General features: G+C 36.0%; 1 protein-coding gene across 2 annotated transcripts in view; it reads right to left on the reverse strand.

The window, feature by feature from the left end:
* Positions 1 to 13,964, reverse strand: part of LOC150105445 (sentrin-specific protease 1-like) — a 273,449-nt gene that overhangs the window by 59,812 nt on the left and 199,673 nt on the right. For both annotated transcript variants that reach the window (XM_090394820.1, XM_090394821.1), the window contains one exon: positions 1,665 to 1,807. In XM_090394820.1, coding sequence (XP_090250946.1) covers positions 1,665 to 1,807 — 143 coding nt within the window. The remainder of the gene's footprint in view (positions 1 to 1,664; positions 1,808 to 13,964) is intronic.

The raw sequence follows: 13,964 nt of genomic DNA on the forward strand, positions 1-13,964 counted from the left end.
GAAGACCATTAAAAATCCATTTTTAAGACCATTTTCACTCTCTAAAGCTGTAACACTTTAAATATGACCTAAAGGATGATATGATAAAAATTTTATTCTTTGGTGTTCATTACCATTTTGAAATATTTTCATAATTACTTCATTGTTAGTGTCTTGTTATTGATTATCCTGATATCTAATTTCATCATGAATTCCAACTATGCTGTACTCTGAAAAAAATTACAGAATACAACCAACCATGACTCTTAACAAATTTAGAAGAGAAGGAGAAGCACATCTGTGCTTCTCCTTCTCTTCTAAATTTGTTAAAACATACACAAAAAGCTATTTAATGCACCTTCACAGTTCAACTGCAAACATACAGAATAATATAAACTATTACACTTTTTATATAATGTTAGTCAAGTGACTTTTAATTGAATTTATCGTCCTACATGTTTCGCCAATTTTTCTATCAGCATCTTCAGGGAATACGAATTAGTAAGCTATATGAAGGTAACAGACTAGAGTTATAACCTAGTCTGTTACCTTCATATAGCTTACTAATTCGTATTCCCTGAAGATGCCGATAGAAAAATTGGTGAAACATGTAGGACGATAAATTAAATTAAAAGCCACTTGACTAACATTATAAAAAAAGTGTAATAGTTTATATACATAATAGTCAAGAAAGAATACCACACATACAGAATAATCTTTTTTTTTCTCCCTTCATTAATTTTTTCTACTTCTGTCATTATGAAAAGTCTCTCTTTTATGTAGTTCTTAAAGAGTACAATTACAGACATTTAAATTCAATATTAATGAGTTTCTTCTTTTTCCTCAATCTTCTTCCCATCCATGATAAAGGTTCATCACAACTCCATAGCTCTTGCCATAACTTGTTTCCTGTCTTTGCAACACCTTTATAGACAATGCACAGTCTACAAACAATCTACAGGACAATGTTATCAACTGCCATTGTACATTATAGATGACTTCTGTGGTCTACATAAACAACAGGATAATGGCTTGGACAGTGATTATCTCCGTTTTGGATATGGCATGCCTTATTGGTTGCTCACAGTCCACACTGGCTACAATGTAAACAGAATGGTGCCAAACCAGACTGCCACACAGGTTGAGGTATGATGTCAAGGCAGAGTCAGTTGTTAAGTATGTATGTAGAGATAATTTTACTAGAAAATCTCTGCACAGTAAATATATAAAATATTTATATTAAATCAACTAAAGCAAAGATGCTGCTTAATGGCTTTACAATCTTTGCCTTTACAACAAGGGCTATGGAAAATTCTGCAATATGTTTAGCATAACATACTTGTAAAGGAAAAGGAAATATAATGAAGTACTGTGTAGTTTACAACATTCTGCTTTTTTTGAGAGAAGCAGAATGTTGTAAACTACACAGTAGTTTACTTTAAACTACATACTACAATCTCTATTTAAGATCATCTTAGTCTTTCTAGAAAAATGCCTAGAAAATTCATCTACCTACAGATGGCATTGATAGTAATCTTCCCAGCCAAATGCCACAGCAAAAAAACACTTAAACAAAACCTCAAGTCCATAAAATTAGTTTCTAATTTTATAATAAGAAAAGTAATTATTTATCATGAAATCTAGAAATTCTATAAATTAACAACTTGATTAGTTATTAAATTTACCTCATCATTCAACCAATTGAGTCCTGTTAAAGTTTCCATATCTTTTCTAGTAACGGATAACCTGAATCCTTCTGTAATAACTTCTTCTGGAGGATTAAGCCTAAGAACATCTTCAACTTGAGCATCCATTTCTGGTGTTAATTCTGGAATAAATAAAAATGTTCTCTCTAATCTAATCATAATAATAGTTTTTATGTTTTTTTTTTTGTTTTTTTTTTCCCATGGAAACACCAAATCTAGTTTTTCTGACCAAGGACACAAGTTCTTTTGACTAAGTGCATTTAAGTCTGAAACATATAACACACACTACACTGCTACAAAATAATACTGTTGCAGTGCGTGTGTATATTTCACTCCCTTGTGTTCATATATTCTATATGTAATTTTCTAAAGACCTAACATTAGTAACATGAAAAAACATCTTGATCACACAGAATTTGTGAATGAAACTGATTTTTGTTTTGTCTACAGGACAATGTACAGTGCACAAACAATCTACAGGACAATGTTATCTTCTGTGGACTACTTAAACAAACAACAGTACAATGGCTTGTACAGTGATTATCTCCATTTTGGATATGGAATGCCTTATTGGTTGGTCATAGTCCAGACTGGCCAAGATGTAAACAGAATAGTGCCAAACAGGCAAAAACCCCTCTCTCTCTAAAAAAAATTGCAAAGCATGGAAATTGGGTGTTTGTGGTAAGCTAAAGGTGCAACAAACTTATGTGCTTATGGAAGTTTTTTCACTTGGCTATGCTACTAATTATATATTGGGTTTTATCCTTTAACCAAGCGTGAGCAAACAAAATTTGCACCTGAAGTACTTTCAGGACTGGAGCAACTCATGGTAAAGGTAGTATAAGTTCTCATCACTTGCCTTAGTATCTCTCATAATGCAAAGCACATCTCCTTGTGGACATATATAATGCTATGCATTAAGGGAAGGACCACTACCCAGACCAGTTTCGACCTTTATTGAGGTCTCATCAGAGCGAGCCAGACCCAGAGGTGGTGATACTAAGGCGGAAGTAATGGAGAAGTCATATTTACCTATACGAGTTGCCAAAGAGTGTCACACCCTATTATTAAAATTCTCCAGATTAGAGATAAGTTTATGGAAGTTTTTTTCACTTGACTATGCTACTAATTATATATTGGGTTTTATCCTTTACCCAAGTGTAAGCAAATAAAGTTTGTGCCTGAAGTACTTTCAGGACTGGGGACTCGTGGTAGAGGTGGTATAAGTTCTCATCACTTACCTTAGTATTTCCCATAATGCAAAACACATCTTCTTGCAGACATGTAATAATGCTATCCATTAAGGGAAAGGCCACTACCAAGACTAGTTTCAACCTTTATTGAAGTCTCAGCAGTGGGAGCCAGACCCAGAAGCTTACACTTGGATAAAGGATAAAACCCAATATATAATTAGTAGAATAGCCAGGTGAAAAAACTTCGATAAACTTATCTCTAATCCAGAGAATTTTAATAATAGGGTGTGACACCTTTTGGCAACTCGTATAGGTAAATATGACTTCTACATTACTTGCACCTTAGTGTCACCACCTCTAGGTCTGACTCCTACTGATGAGACCTCAATAAAGGTCGAAACCGGTCTGGGTAATGGCCCTTCCCTTAATGCATAGCATTATACATGTCTGCAAGGAGATATGTTTTGCATTATGGGAGATACTAAGGCAAGTGATGAGAACTTATACCACCTTTACCATGAGTTGCCCCAGTCCTGAAAGTACTTCAGGCATAAACTGTTTGCTTACACTTGGATAAAGGATAAAACCCAATATATAATTAGAATCTTTTGTGCTATTATTAACTAACAGGCAACCTGCCACAGATTGAATGGAATTTAGTTTGAAGATGGAACCTATATGAATGCACATATAGGTTCCAGAACTAAAGGAACACAAGACATACTATTATCAAAAGCAGTTACTGTGTAAAAATAGTCATAATTTAAAATTCTGAATATTTTTACAAATTGTTTATGTTAGTACATTATTAGTTTTGGTTTCATAATACGTATTGTCGGCACTTGCGATGTGCACGTTATTGATGTTATTTTGTCAAAATAAAATGTGAAGCATCTAAAAACAATTTATGTACTTACTGGATTTGGATGGTTGTGTTACTTACAGAAATTTTATTGTGGTTTAAAATTATTAAGTGCTGTGTTTTGTAAAGACAACATTCTCGTAACGATAATGGAGACAGCATATCAGTCATTATACATAACTTCTTGCTTGCCACTTTTATGGAGTGAGCATGCGCACTCCATAAAGAGTTTGATGGGTGATTGACAGCTGACAGAGAAAATGTTCAGTATCGAGGTAACGGAAACAACGAGAGCATTTGGTATTGAAGTAACGGAGGATAAACAAGGGAGCGCTAATAGAAGTTTAAGAACGCAGACAGAGAAATTTTGTTCTTATGAAGTTTATTTAGTTGTATGTGACAGTGGAAGGAATATTAATACAAGATTCCAAAATGGGAAGCGTAGAATTGTGAGCCTTTAAAGTGGAGGAGTTAAGACTGTAAATAAGTATTGGTAAATAAAAGAAAATATTGCAATTAACGTTCTATAGGAATGTTCGAGGAGATCCTGATTGGTAAATTTCATCTGTTTTAAGGACGCTGGATCTATCTGTTATTTCTACTGGAAAAAGAGATGGAATTTAGGAACGTAGATAAAGCAGTAGAAGAAACCTTTTTTGCTGGTACAAAAATTAACAAAATTGAACTGCATGAGGTAAGAGAATTTATACTTCAGTGAATTCAGAATAGCTTACTTCAGAGTCAGGAGGAATAATGTGTGCTACATAAGGGTGATGAGAAAGGATTCTATGGAAACAGAAGAAAAGAATCTTATATCTTCGGAAAAAGGCCTCAACAAAGAAACTGACTATGAACATTTTGTTATTGTGTAAACAAGGTGTTTAGTCTAGTAAATATGATTAAGTATATGTTAAACAAACAAGTAAAAGAATGAGTCAGAGAATGGGTGATCTCTAAAGTGAAGTTTATTTTAAAAGGCCTTGAATCCAGTTAATTTTGTAGTTGCGAAATTTTATTTGGATTGTATATATTGTTTTTGTTTTATTAAATGTGTATATTTTGTATTTGGTCTTGAGTCAGTGATTTTTCGGATTCTGAAAGAAACAGTTAAACATCTTTGCACCAATCGGAATTGAACCCTTGTGCATATAAATAAAAACACTTGGAAATAGAAAGAATCGTTATAGAGAAAATCTCATAACAAATGAAGATTGATAAAAATTAAATCATCCCTCTTTATAACAAATGGCTACAGAGATAACTTTATAACAACTGTATCAGCAGTATACTGGTTGGACACTCAAGGAGTGAAAAAAGGTGTGAAGGTATACGATGAGTCAGTGATAGATGAAATTTACAGTTAGGATTAGAAATTCATAGCAGACCATGCATACTCTGCAATGTGGCACCTGTACAACAGAAGTCATCTATAATGTACAATTATAGTCAATGAATCCACACTATAAAGAACTAGTATGAAGAATATATGCAAGATATTATCCATCTTGAATGGCCCCTGAAGTCAATGAATCCCAACCAAACCTGTGCTCGTGTGATGTTCTGGAATACACAGTGAGACATATACACACACATCATCACACCTTCCTGTAATGATGTCTTATAGACAGCATGTTACCCACTTGCAAGAAATCATTACACATCCTCTGGAATCGATTCTATGGCAGGTACAGGTGGTCGTAATTCAATGTTTTACTTACATCAATGCATCTATTTTTCATTTAAATGATAAAACATAGACTGCTGTTCTAGTAATGAGATCACAGACCAAGTCAACATCATTCAATTCTAGCATTCATCCTATTGCAAGGAAAGTATTCTAAATGTGTTTTGGCATAAGAAGCTAATAGTCACAGTATCTTTAAAGGGCTCCTTTTTCTGACTGATTTTACTGAAGTATTTCTCGAAGCAATCTTTGCATTCTTTTACTATCAATATTTGGGAGCTCCATTATAATTCACTCACTATAACAAACCGCCAAAATAAGTTTTAAACCCAACAATTACGTTGACATTCTAAAGTAAATTCATTACAAAAAAACAACGACTATTAAACTACTTGTGGGATCATTATAAGTTTGCTATACTGAGAAATGATTTCAATATGTACTGCATCATCATAGCTCCTTCAGGGATTCCAAGGAATAAAAAAAGGCAAGCTACTTTTGTTGAAGCATGCGTAAATACCTATCATATCTATTTTTTGAACACATTCACCAAAGATATAATCAGTACATATCATGAGAAGAACCAGGATTTCATATACTTCCTAACCACACCCATATTCAGCTTTCAGGGATGATCCTGAGTTCTACTCCATATGCCATAAATTGCACAACTCATTGTATTTACGCTGTTCTCATTCTGTTTTTCCAATTCTAAAGACTACATTCTGTCAATCTGTTATTATATGCATCATGTACAATTCCACAGGCTAGTCATCATCTTGGACTACTGGAACTATTTCCAACCTTGTCAAAACCTAGGTGACCATACCTGTGCATGCTAGTCCAAATGTAGTTTTAAAGACTTGTAAAGTGCCAGAAGATGTTTTTTTTTTTTTTTTTTTTTTTACAAATTAGTGTTTTCTTCAACAGTTGAAGAGAATACTAATTTGTAAAATTTCACTTTCACTGATAGAGCTTAGTTATGGAAAGTTTCACTTTCCCTAACTACTAAGCTCTATTAGCATATGGCTGGACACAACCTTTAGACCATCCCTAATATTGTTAATATACAGTTCACATAACAACAGCTCAAGTACAGAATCTTGTGGTACACCACTGGTCATTCTTGTTCTCCTCCTCCTCTTAGATTCAGCACCTCCATACAATACTTTGATACCTATCAGTCAACCACTCTGCTACCCATGTCGCAAGTCTATTTTGCATTCCCCTAACTTTGTATGACAACCTATAATGTGGAATTCTACACAGTGTCTTGGCAAATTGCAACATCTATTATCTTATGTCACTCTATTATAGGATGCAGGCATCCTGCTTTAGCAATCTGTTAAAACGGTGCTCATGTTAGAGAACTATGCTGTCCTGTATAGTAGACCATATTGCTATCTATCCATTATAGATACGATTTCTAATATCATGAAGATCACAACAGCAATACTAAGTTGTCCATAATTCGTTGCATCAGTCCTGGCTCCATCATTTTATAATCCAATTATCTTGCTCTCCTTCCACTTATTAGGAATCATCCATGCTCTGAGACTGAATCTGAACAACAAGGCTGGGGACATTGTTAACTCTCTTGGTATTTCTTCAACATCTTGTGCTGCTATTCCATTCAGTTTCATTTGTGTATTTTAATCAAGCACTTTTGCAACAGCTTTAATATCACAATGATATTTTCTTGCCCTGTTCTTTATAAAGAATGTGGGTCTCATGATACTGGATCCACGTTTTCTTTTTATGCAGCTTCTACTGTAAAGTAATTGATCCATTTAACTCCCATGCAATTTAATCTCCGATGTGGTTACAGTCGCATGCGCTGCTAATTCCTATTGCCATGGAATTTCTATTGCCAAAGAACTACTTCAAGTTGCCTTCTCAGTTTATAATAATTACTTGTAATATAGTAGCCCATATTTCTTCTCAAAAAAAATAAATAAAACAAATTAAAGAATGGATAATTGGCGTTTGCACACCATGGCACTTGGTCGCACGAAGGAAGACTTGGTTTCGAGTCTAGTCGGCGACTAGAGGAAATTTTTCTAAGCCTTTTTTTGACCAGTTACCGAGTTAGTATATCTCTGGCACGGGCAAGCAGGTTTTTTCTCCCAGAAACTGTTTTTTTTTCGTCCCGTAAACTCAAGAAAATCGACCGTAGAACCCACATTATTTCAGACATTAAACACGAGTGTTAGGGACCACGAGATGGCGGCACCTATAGAGCCGTCTCTCTTCACTGCATGCCGCTTAAGTAGTGATAGCCTTGGGCCAGCTACCTCTGATTGGGTATCAGTGGAGATTGAACTGCTCACTCAGTCTCCAAAATGTTAGATAGGGCTAAAAACGGCCTCGCCTACTCCCTGTATACGGGAATAAAAAGGTGTTAGCTGATTTTTTTTTTTAAATTAAGCTTAAATAAGGTAATTTTAATTGTAAAATTTTTGCTTAAGTATCAAAGGCATCTTCAGTATAACTAAAAAATGGAACAACATATACAACTAACAGAAAGATTCTAAAAAGTTTCCCAACACCTTTAGTAAGGTAACAAATGGTCAACAAATTCAATGAGAGGAAAGATTAGTAGATTCGCAATCCTTATAAAGATGCTCCATAAGGAATGTGTTTTTATGTAGGATTTTTGTCTTTACAGGAGTCCGTGGTTAGTAGACATGGCATACTAACTCTCTGAAAACACTACGATGTTTTCAGAGAGCTCCCAAAAGCTAAGTATAATTTTAAGTGAAAATTGGAATATTGATTTAAATCTTAATGTAGTATTGTTTATTTTTGGTAGCTTGTTGTGTCTGTGTGATTTTGGTGTGAATTCCATTTTATTTAACTTAGTATTTTAACTATACGTTTCATAGAATAGCACATGGCGGCAATGCGACATAAGATAATGGCGTCCAAAAATATGACACCTTTGTTCAAAAACTGTAATGTGAGAGAGTTTGTCCAATGTGATGTGTGTGGGATGTATGCTTTCCCGAAGGAGGCTGGAGTTTGGATGGAAAGTGATGGTAGTGGGAGAATGTGCAGAAAGCGTAAGCAAAGTGAAGAATATAAGCATGTCAGTTTATAATATAAGCATTGCCTATCTCACGACCTGATATAAGAATGTCGACCTGATATAAGGTCGTGAGATAGGCAATGAGAGCAGTGATCAAAGAGAGAGTGAAAGCAACTATACAGAGAGAGAAAACGGTTTAAATGATGAAAAAAATGAGGAATTATTTATAGGGAATGAGATCTCTAGGTTGTGCGGAGTGATACACACTGCGCAGCGGCAGTTGAAACACCTGCAAAACTCTTTCCAGTATGCCTCGGCTAATGGAAATAAACAAGTGGTTGAAAGGAAAAATAAGCGTAAGAGTGGGAGAGTTTCAGAAATGAAGGAAAGAGTGTTGTATGGTGACTCGTTATTAAGAGGAGTGATAGATGGGAGTTTAACTAAATCGTACTTACTGAGTGCGAAATTTAAGGATGCAAGTGAGAGTATTAGAGCACAAAAACAGAGGGTGAAAGAATTGATAGTTGTGGTGGGTACGAATGAATTGAAAGCAGATAAATTTTTTTATGAGAGAGGACTTGAAAGTATTGTTAAAGGTAGCGAAAGAAAAGAGTGACAGAGTTAGGATGGTGAGTCTGTTGCTGTGGTATGACAGAGAGGAGTTTAGCAGGGCCATAATTGCAAATGACTTTATGTGCAGTTTATACAGATGGTGTGGTGTAGAATTCGTGGACGTGTGGAATGTTTGATGGGCGAAAGGATTTATACAAGATGGATGGCCTGCATTTGAATGGATTTGGTGTGCAGAGACTGGAAAAAGTGTTGCTGAATGAAGTGAAAAATGGATGTCCAGAACCACGGAAACTAGAACTACCAAGGAGGGGGGGGGGTGGATATGCGGACATCAGTGAGACAGTTGAGTGTAAGAATGTATATAATGTACCCGAGCCAGTACTAAGGACAAGAAATCGGAATGGGTTAGAATAATGCATCAAGATAAGGGTGGGACAAAGGGGCCTCTGCATTTCATGTATACTAATGCCAGGAGTATTAGGAACAAGAAGGAAGCATTTTTGGCCTTGATTGGCTCTTCCTGGCCACAAGTTATTGGCATTAGTGAAACATGGCTGACAGAAGATGTTATAGTGTGTTTAGGAGGAACAGAGAGAATAAAATGGGGGGGAGGAGGGTTATTGATGATAGCTGATGAACTGCAGCCAAGGAGAATTGAAGTTGTATTGCAGGATAGTGAAAAGAGCTTATTTGAGGCTATTTGGTGTGAGATTGAGACTGGCAGAGCAAAATACACAGTTGGGTGCTGCTATAGACCAGGTGATGGAATAGATGATGGAGATAGTATGCATAAACAAATTGATGAAATGAGTGGAAGGAGGGTAATTATTATGGGGGATTTCAACTATAGTAACATTGATTGGAAAGAGAAGAGGACATATGTGAGGAAGGAAATGGAGTTTATTCAATTATTAAGGGATAACTATCTGAGACAGCATGTAATTGAAAATACTAGGGGTTTGAGAGTGCTTGACCTGGTAATAGCATCTGAGAATTTGACTGTAATGAATATGACCATGTAATATAACACCATTAAGCTTGAGCTGCAAAAAAAAAGAAAAACCGTGGACATAATTTAAAGAGAAAGGTGACCTGCAGATAATAAAATTAGTTTAATCCTTTATCCAAGTGCGAGCAAACAAAGTTTGCGCCTGAAAGTATCTTCAGGACTGGGTTAAGGTGGTACAACACCAGGGCAACTTGTTGCAAAGGTGGAGCAAACTACCAACACTCCTATCTCAGTATCTCCTATAATGCAAAACACATCTCCTTGCATATCTGCAAGTTTAATGTTATGCATTAAGGGAAGGGCCACTACCCAGACTAGTTTCGACCTTTATTGAGGTCTCTTCAGTGGGAGCCAGGCCCAAGTAGAGATACCAGGCAGAAGCATTAGCAGGTTATCTCCACCTATAGGAGTTGCCAAATGGTGTGCCATCCTTTTTTTAATAAATTACTCTGGATTTAGAGAAAGATGATAATAAAATTATCAAATTAATTTTATTATTATTATTAATTTTATATTTATTATTATTAAAAAAATTAATAAAAGTATAATAAAATTAGTTTAATCCTTTATCCAAGTGTGAGCAAACAAAGTTTGCACCTGAAACTATCTTCAGGACTGGGTTAAGGTGGTACAACACCCTTAATGCATAACATTAGACATATCTGCAAGGAGATGTGTTTTGCATTATAGGAGATACTGAGATAGGAGTGTTGGTATCTTGCTCCACCTTTGCAACGAGTTGCCCTGGTGTTGTACCACCTTAACTCAGTCCTGAAGATACTTTCAGGTGCAAACTTTGTTTGCTCACACTTGGATAAAAGATTAAACTAATTTTATTATACTCTAACCAAGTGAAAAATAAACTTTCATGACCTGCAGATACACGAATGGTATAAAGCGCAGGCCAGAAGGGTAACAAGTGTGGTAAAAAAGCAAAAGCGGATTATGAAAGGAAACTAGCTATGCAAGTTAAAGAGAATCCCAAACAGTTCTTTCAATATGCTGCAAGCAAAAAAAAAAAAAAAAAACTGTACACAGCAGAATGATTTTAAGGAATGCCAATGGTAAGAAGGTCACTGAATCAGTCGATATAGTGGAATTACTGAGTGAACACCTTGCAAGAGTATATCATCCAGGTGGTGACATTAAAAAAATGACGGAACCATTAGTTTATATGGGAATTGTGATGAATGAAGTGGAGGTGAATAGTCTATTACAGTACCTTAATGTGAATACATCTGTGGGATTGGATGGTATACCGGCACGTGTCTTACATGAAACGGCTAAAGAATTATCAGTTCCCTTGACCATGTTGTTTAATCTGAGTCTCGGGTCTGGTATAGTCCCGAAGGTGTGGAAAGAGGGGAAAATAGTTCCACTGAATAAAGGAGGATCCAAGACTATGGTGGCAAATTACTGACCGATCAGCATATCAGGAGTCGTTGTCAAGGGAAAAATACAGGAATGGATTGATGAAAATAAGATACTGTACAGGGGACAGCATAGCTTTGTGAAGGGTAGATCATGCCACAGTGACTTGCTCAAGTTTTATAACACAGTGACAGCAGAACCTGGCTAAGGCATTCGACAAGATACCACGTGGAATTCTAATCCGTAAACTTCAACATATAATGGATATAGGGTTGGTAAGATGGGCAGGTGGATGGTTGATGGAGAGATATCAGAGAGTAGTTTATTCGGGAGTAGAGTCCAAAAGACGGCCTGTGACTATGGTGTGCCGCAGGGTTCTGTTCTTGGACCACTGCTGTTTCATTTGTTCATTAACGATATAGGAAAGGACGTAAGAGGAACAGTTCATTTGTTCGCTGATCATGCAAAGTTGGGTAGGGCAATAGTGAATGCAGAAGATGTCAAAATCTTGCAGGATGACTTGGATAGATTGGAGTTCTTGGCTAAGGAGAATGGATGTCAATTTAATGTGACAAAATGTAAGGTTATGCATTTTGGGGTGAAAAGATTGGCAGCAGCATACCACATTGGTGGAACTGTACTCCAGGAGATTGGTGAGGCCAGGGACTTGGGAGTGTTGGTGGATAGGGAGATGAAGTTTAGAGGGCACATTGCAAAAGTGGCTAAATCAACTCATCAACTCACTTGGTTGTTGAAAAATACTTAGACGAGCAGAGACAAGCAAGTTATTGTACCTCTGTACCGAGCCTTGATAAGACCTCATCTCTACTACTACTGTGCCCAGATTTGGTCACCTAGGTTTCTTCTTGATGGGAAGGAGGTGGAGAGGATCCAGAGGCGAGTGACTAAGATGATAGCAGGTCTATGGAATGAACCTTAGGAGAATAGGTTGAAGATTTGTGGGTTGCAGAAATTAGTTGATAGGCGGGAAAGGGGAGATATGATTGAGACATTCAAATTGCTAAAGGGTTTCTATAGGATTAATTCAGAGGATATTTTTGAGATCAGGACTGGTGGTGGGAGAACTAGGGGACACCTATGGAAGCTGGGCAAGAGTGTGGTTAGCAAGGGTGTTAGAGCTGGGTTCTTTACTTTTAGAGTTGTAAATGAGTGGAATAAGCTGCCAGAGTCTGTTGTGGGTGCTATGACGGTGAGGTTCAAGGCAAGGTATGATAGATACTGTGAGAATGTCGTATAGTTGTGTGGACATGATGTTTAGGGCCTCCCTCGATGAGTCTAAGGACTCCCTGGAGTCGCCCGTAATAATAATACGCAGCAAAGCCAGATTGTTCAGGTTAATGATACCTGATTTATGTTCCTTATGATGAACAAAGGCCAATTTTCCAGATTGTCCAAAATTAGGTCATATGAGCATGAAATCTAGTAGCCACCTGGAAAATTAAGTGTTAGGAAACTTTTGGTGAAGAAAGGTGGAAATTTTTCTGACAGGACCAACTGTCACATAAATACTGAGGCTTTAAAATTCTCACAGCACATTCAGATATTCTTTTAACATAGCAAAGTAAATATGAGTAATTTGTTCAGATATCCTATAGAGTGGGAATCTTATACCTATTGAACACTTTGTTAATAAAAGCTGCACTGGAACCAAGTTAAGAAGACTGATTTGATAAATGCAATTATTGATATAATAAGTCATCCGTAGAACATAAAGAAAGAATTTAATGATGGATTAGTCTTCATAGTCCCAATTTTTTGATTATGATGAAGGTGTGATTTTGCGTGGACATGACAGTACCATGTATGAGTTTTCTTCTGAAACACTGAGAAGTGAAGAATGCCATTTGGTTGATAAAGAATCAACAGATGCAAAGGGATAATTATTTTCTTCTTCTTTTTCTGTAATGAACTATATACCCATATTAACTGCATTTCTTTTGGGTATGACAGTTTCCAGATCAGAAGAAAAATTCAAACTGAGAAGATGTCTTCGACATGACCATAACAAAACACAGGTTTTTGAGAAATATTAATGATGAGACACTGTTTGAAGCATAATAAATAATAATAATTCCATAAAAAAGTAAAAGTAGCTAGTGGGTGAAAGAGGCTTTTCCATTGTTGTATGACTGCTATCATGAAATTAGTAAAGACATAATGGTTATCTTATTTACAGATAAATTCGTAATCAAAAATAGAAATAGGAGATAATATAAATCAGTCCTTATTTCTATTAATTTACCTTGCTTTCACCTCTTAAGCTGTTTTTTTTTTTAAATCGTCATCATCAATTTCTTGATATGCACCCCCAAGGGGCATACAGAATACTATGACAGTACTACATGATCAAGTTTCCATTATTATTATTATTTTATATTGATCTCATATATTAGAGGTGAAAGCAACTACAAGAACATGTGGAGTGCAGGTGGATTCAGAAGTTTATTGACACTTTTTTTTGAAGAGATGCAGGTTGTAGTTTAGAACAGCCCTCTAGATGAAGGTAGATAGATGGAATAAAAGAAGAAAAAGAGAAGC

Source organism: Typopeltis vanoorti, chromosome 6 (assembly GCF_054136105.1).
Source record: "Typopeltis vanoorti isolate ZY-2024b chromosome 6, IOZ_Tvanoo_1.0, whole genome shotgun sequence".
NCBI lineage: Eukaryota > Metazoa > Arthropoda > Arachnida > Uropygi > Thelyphonidae > Typopeltis > Typopeltis vanoorti.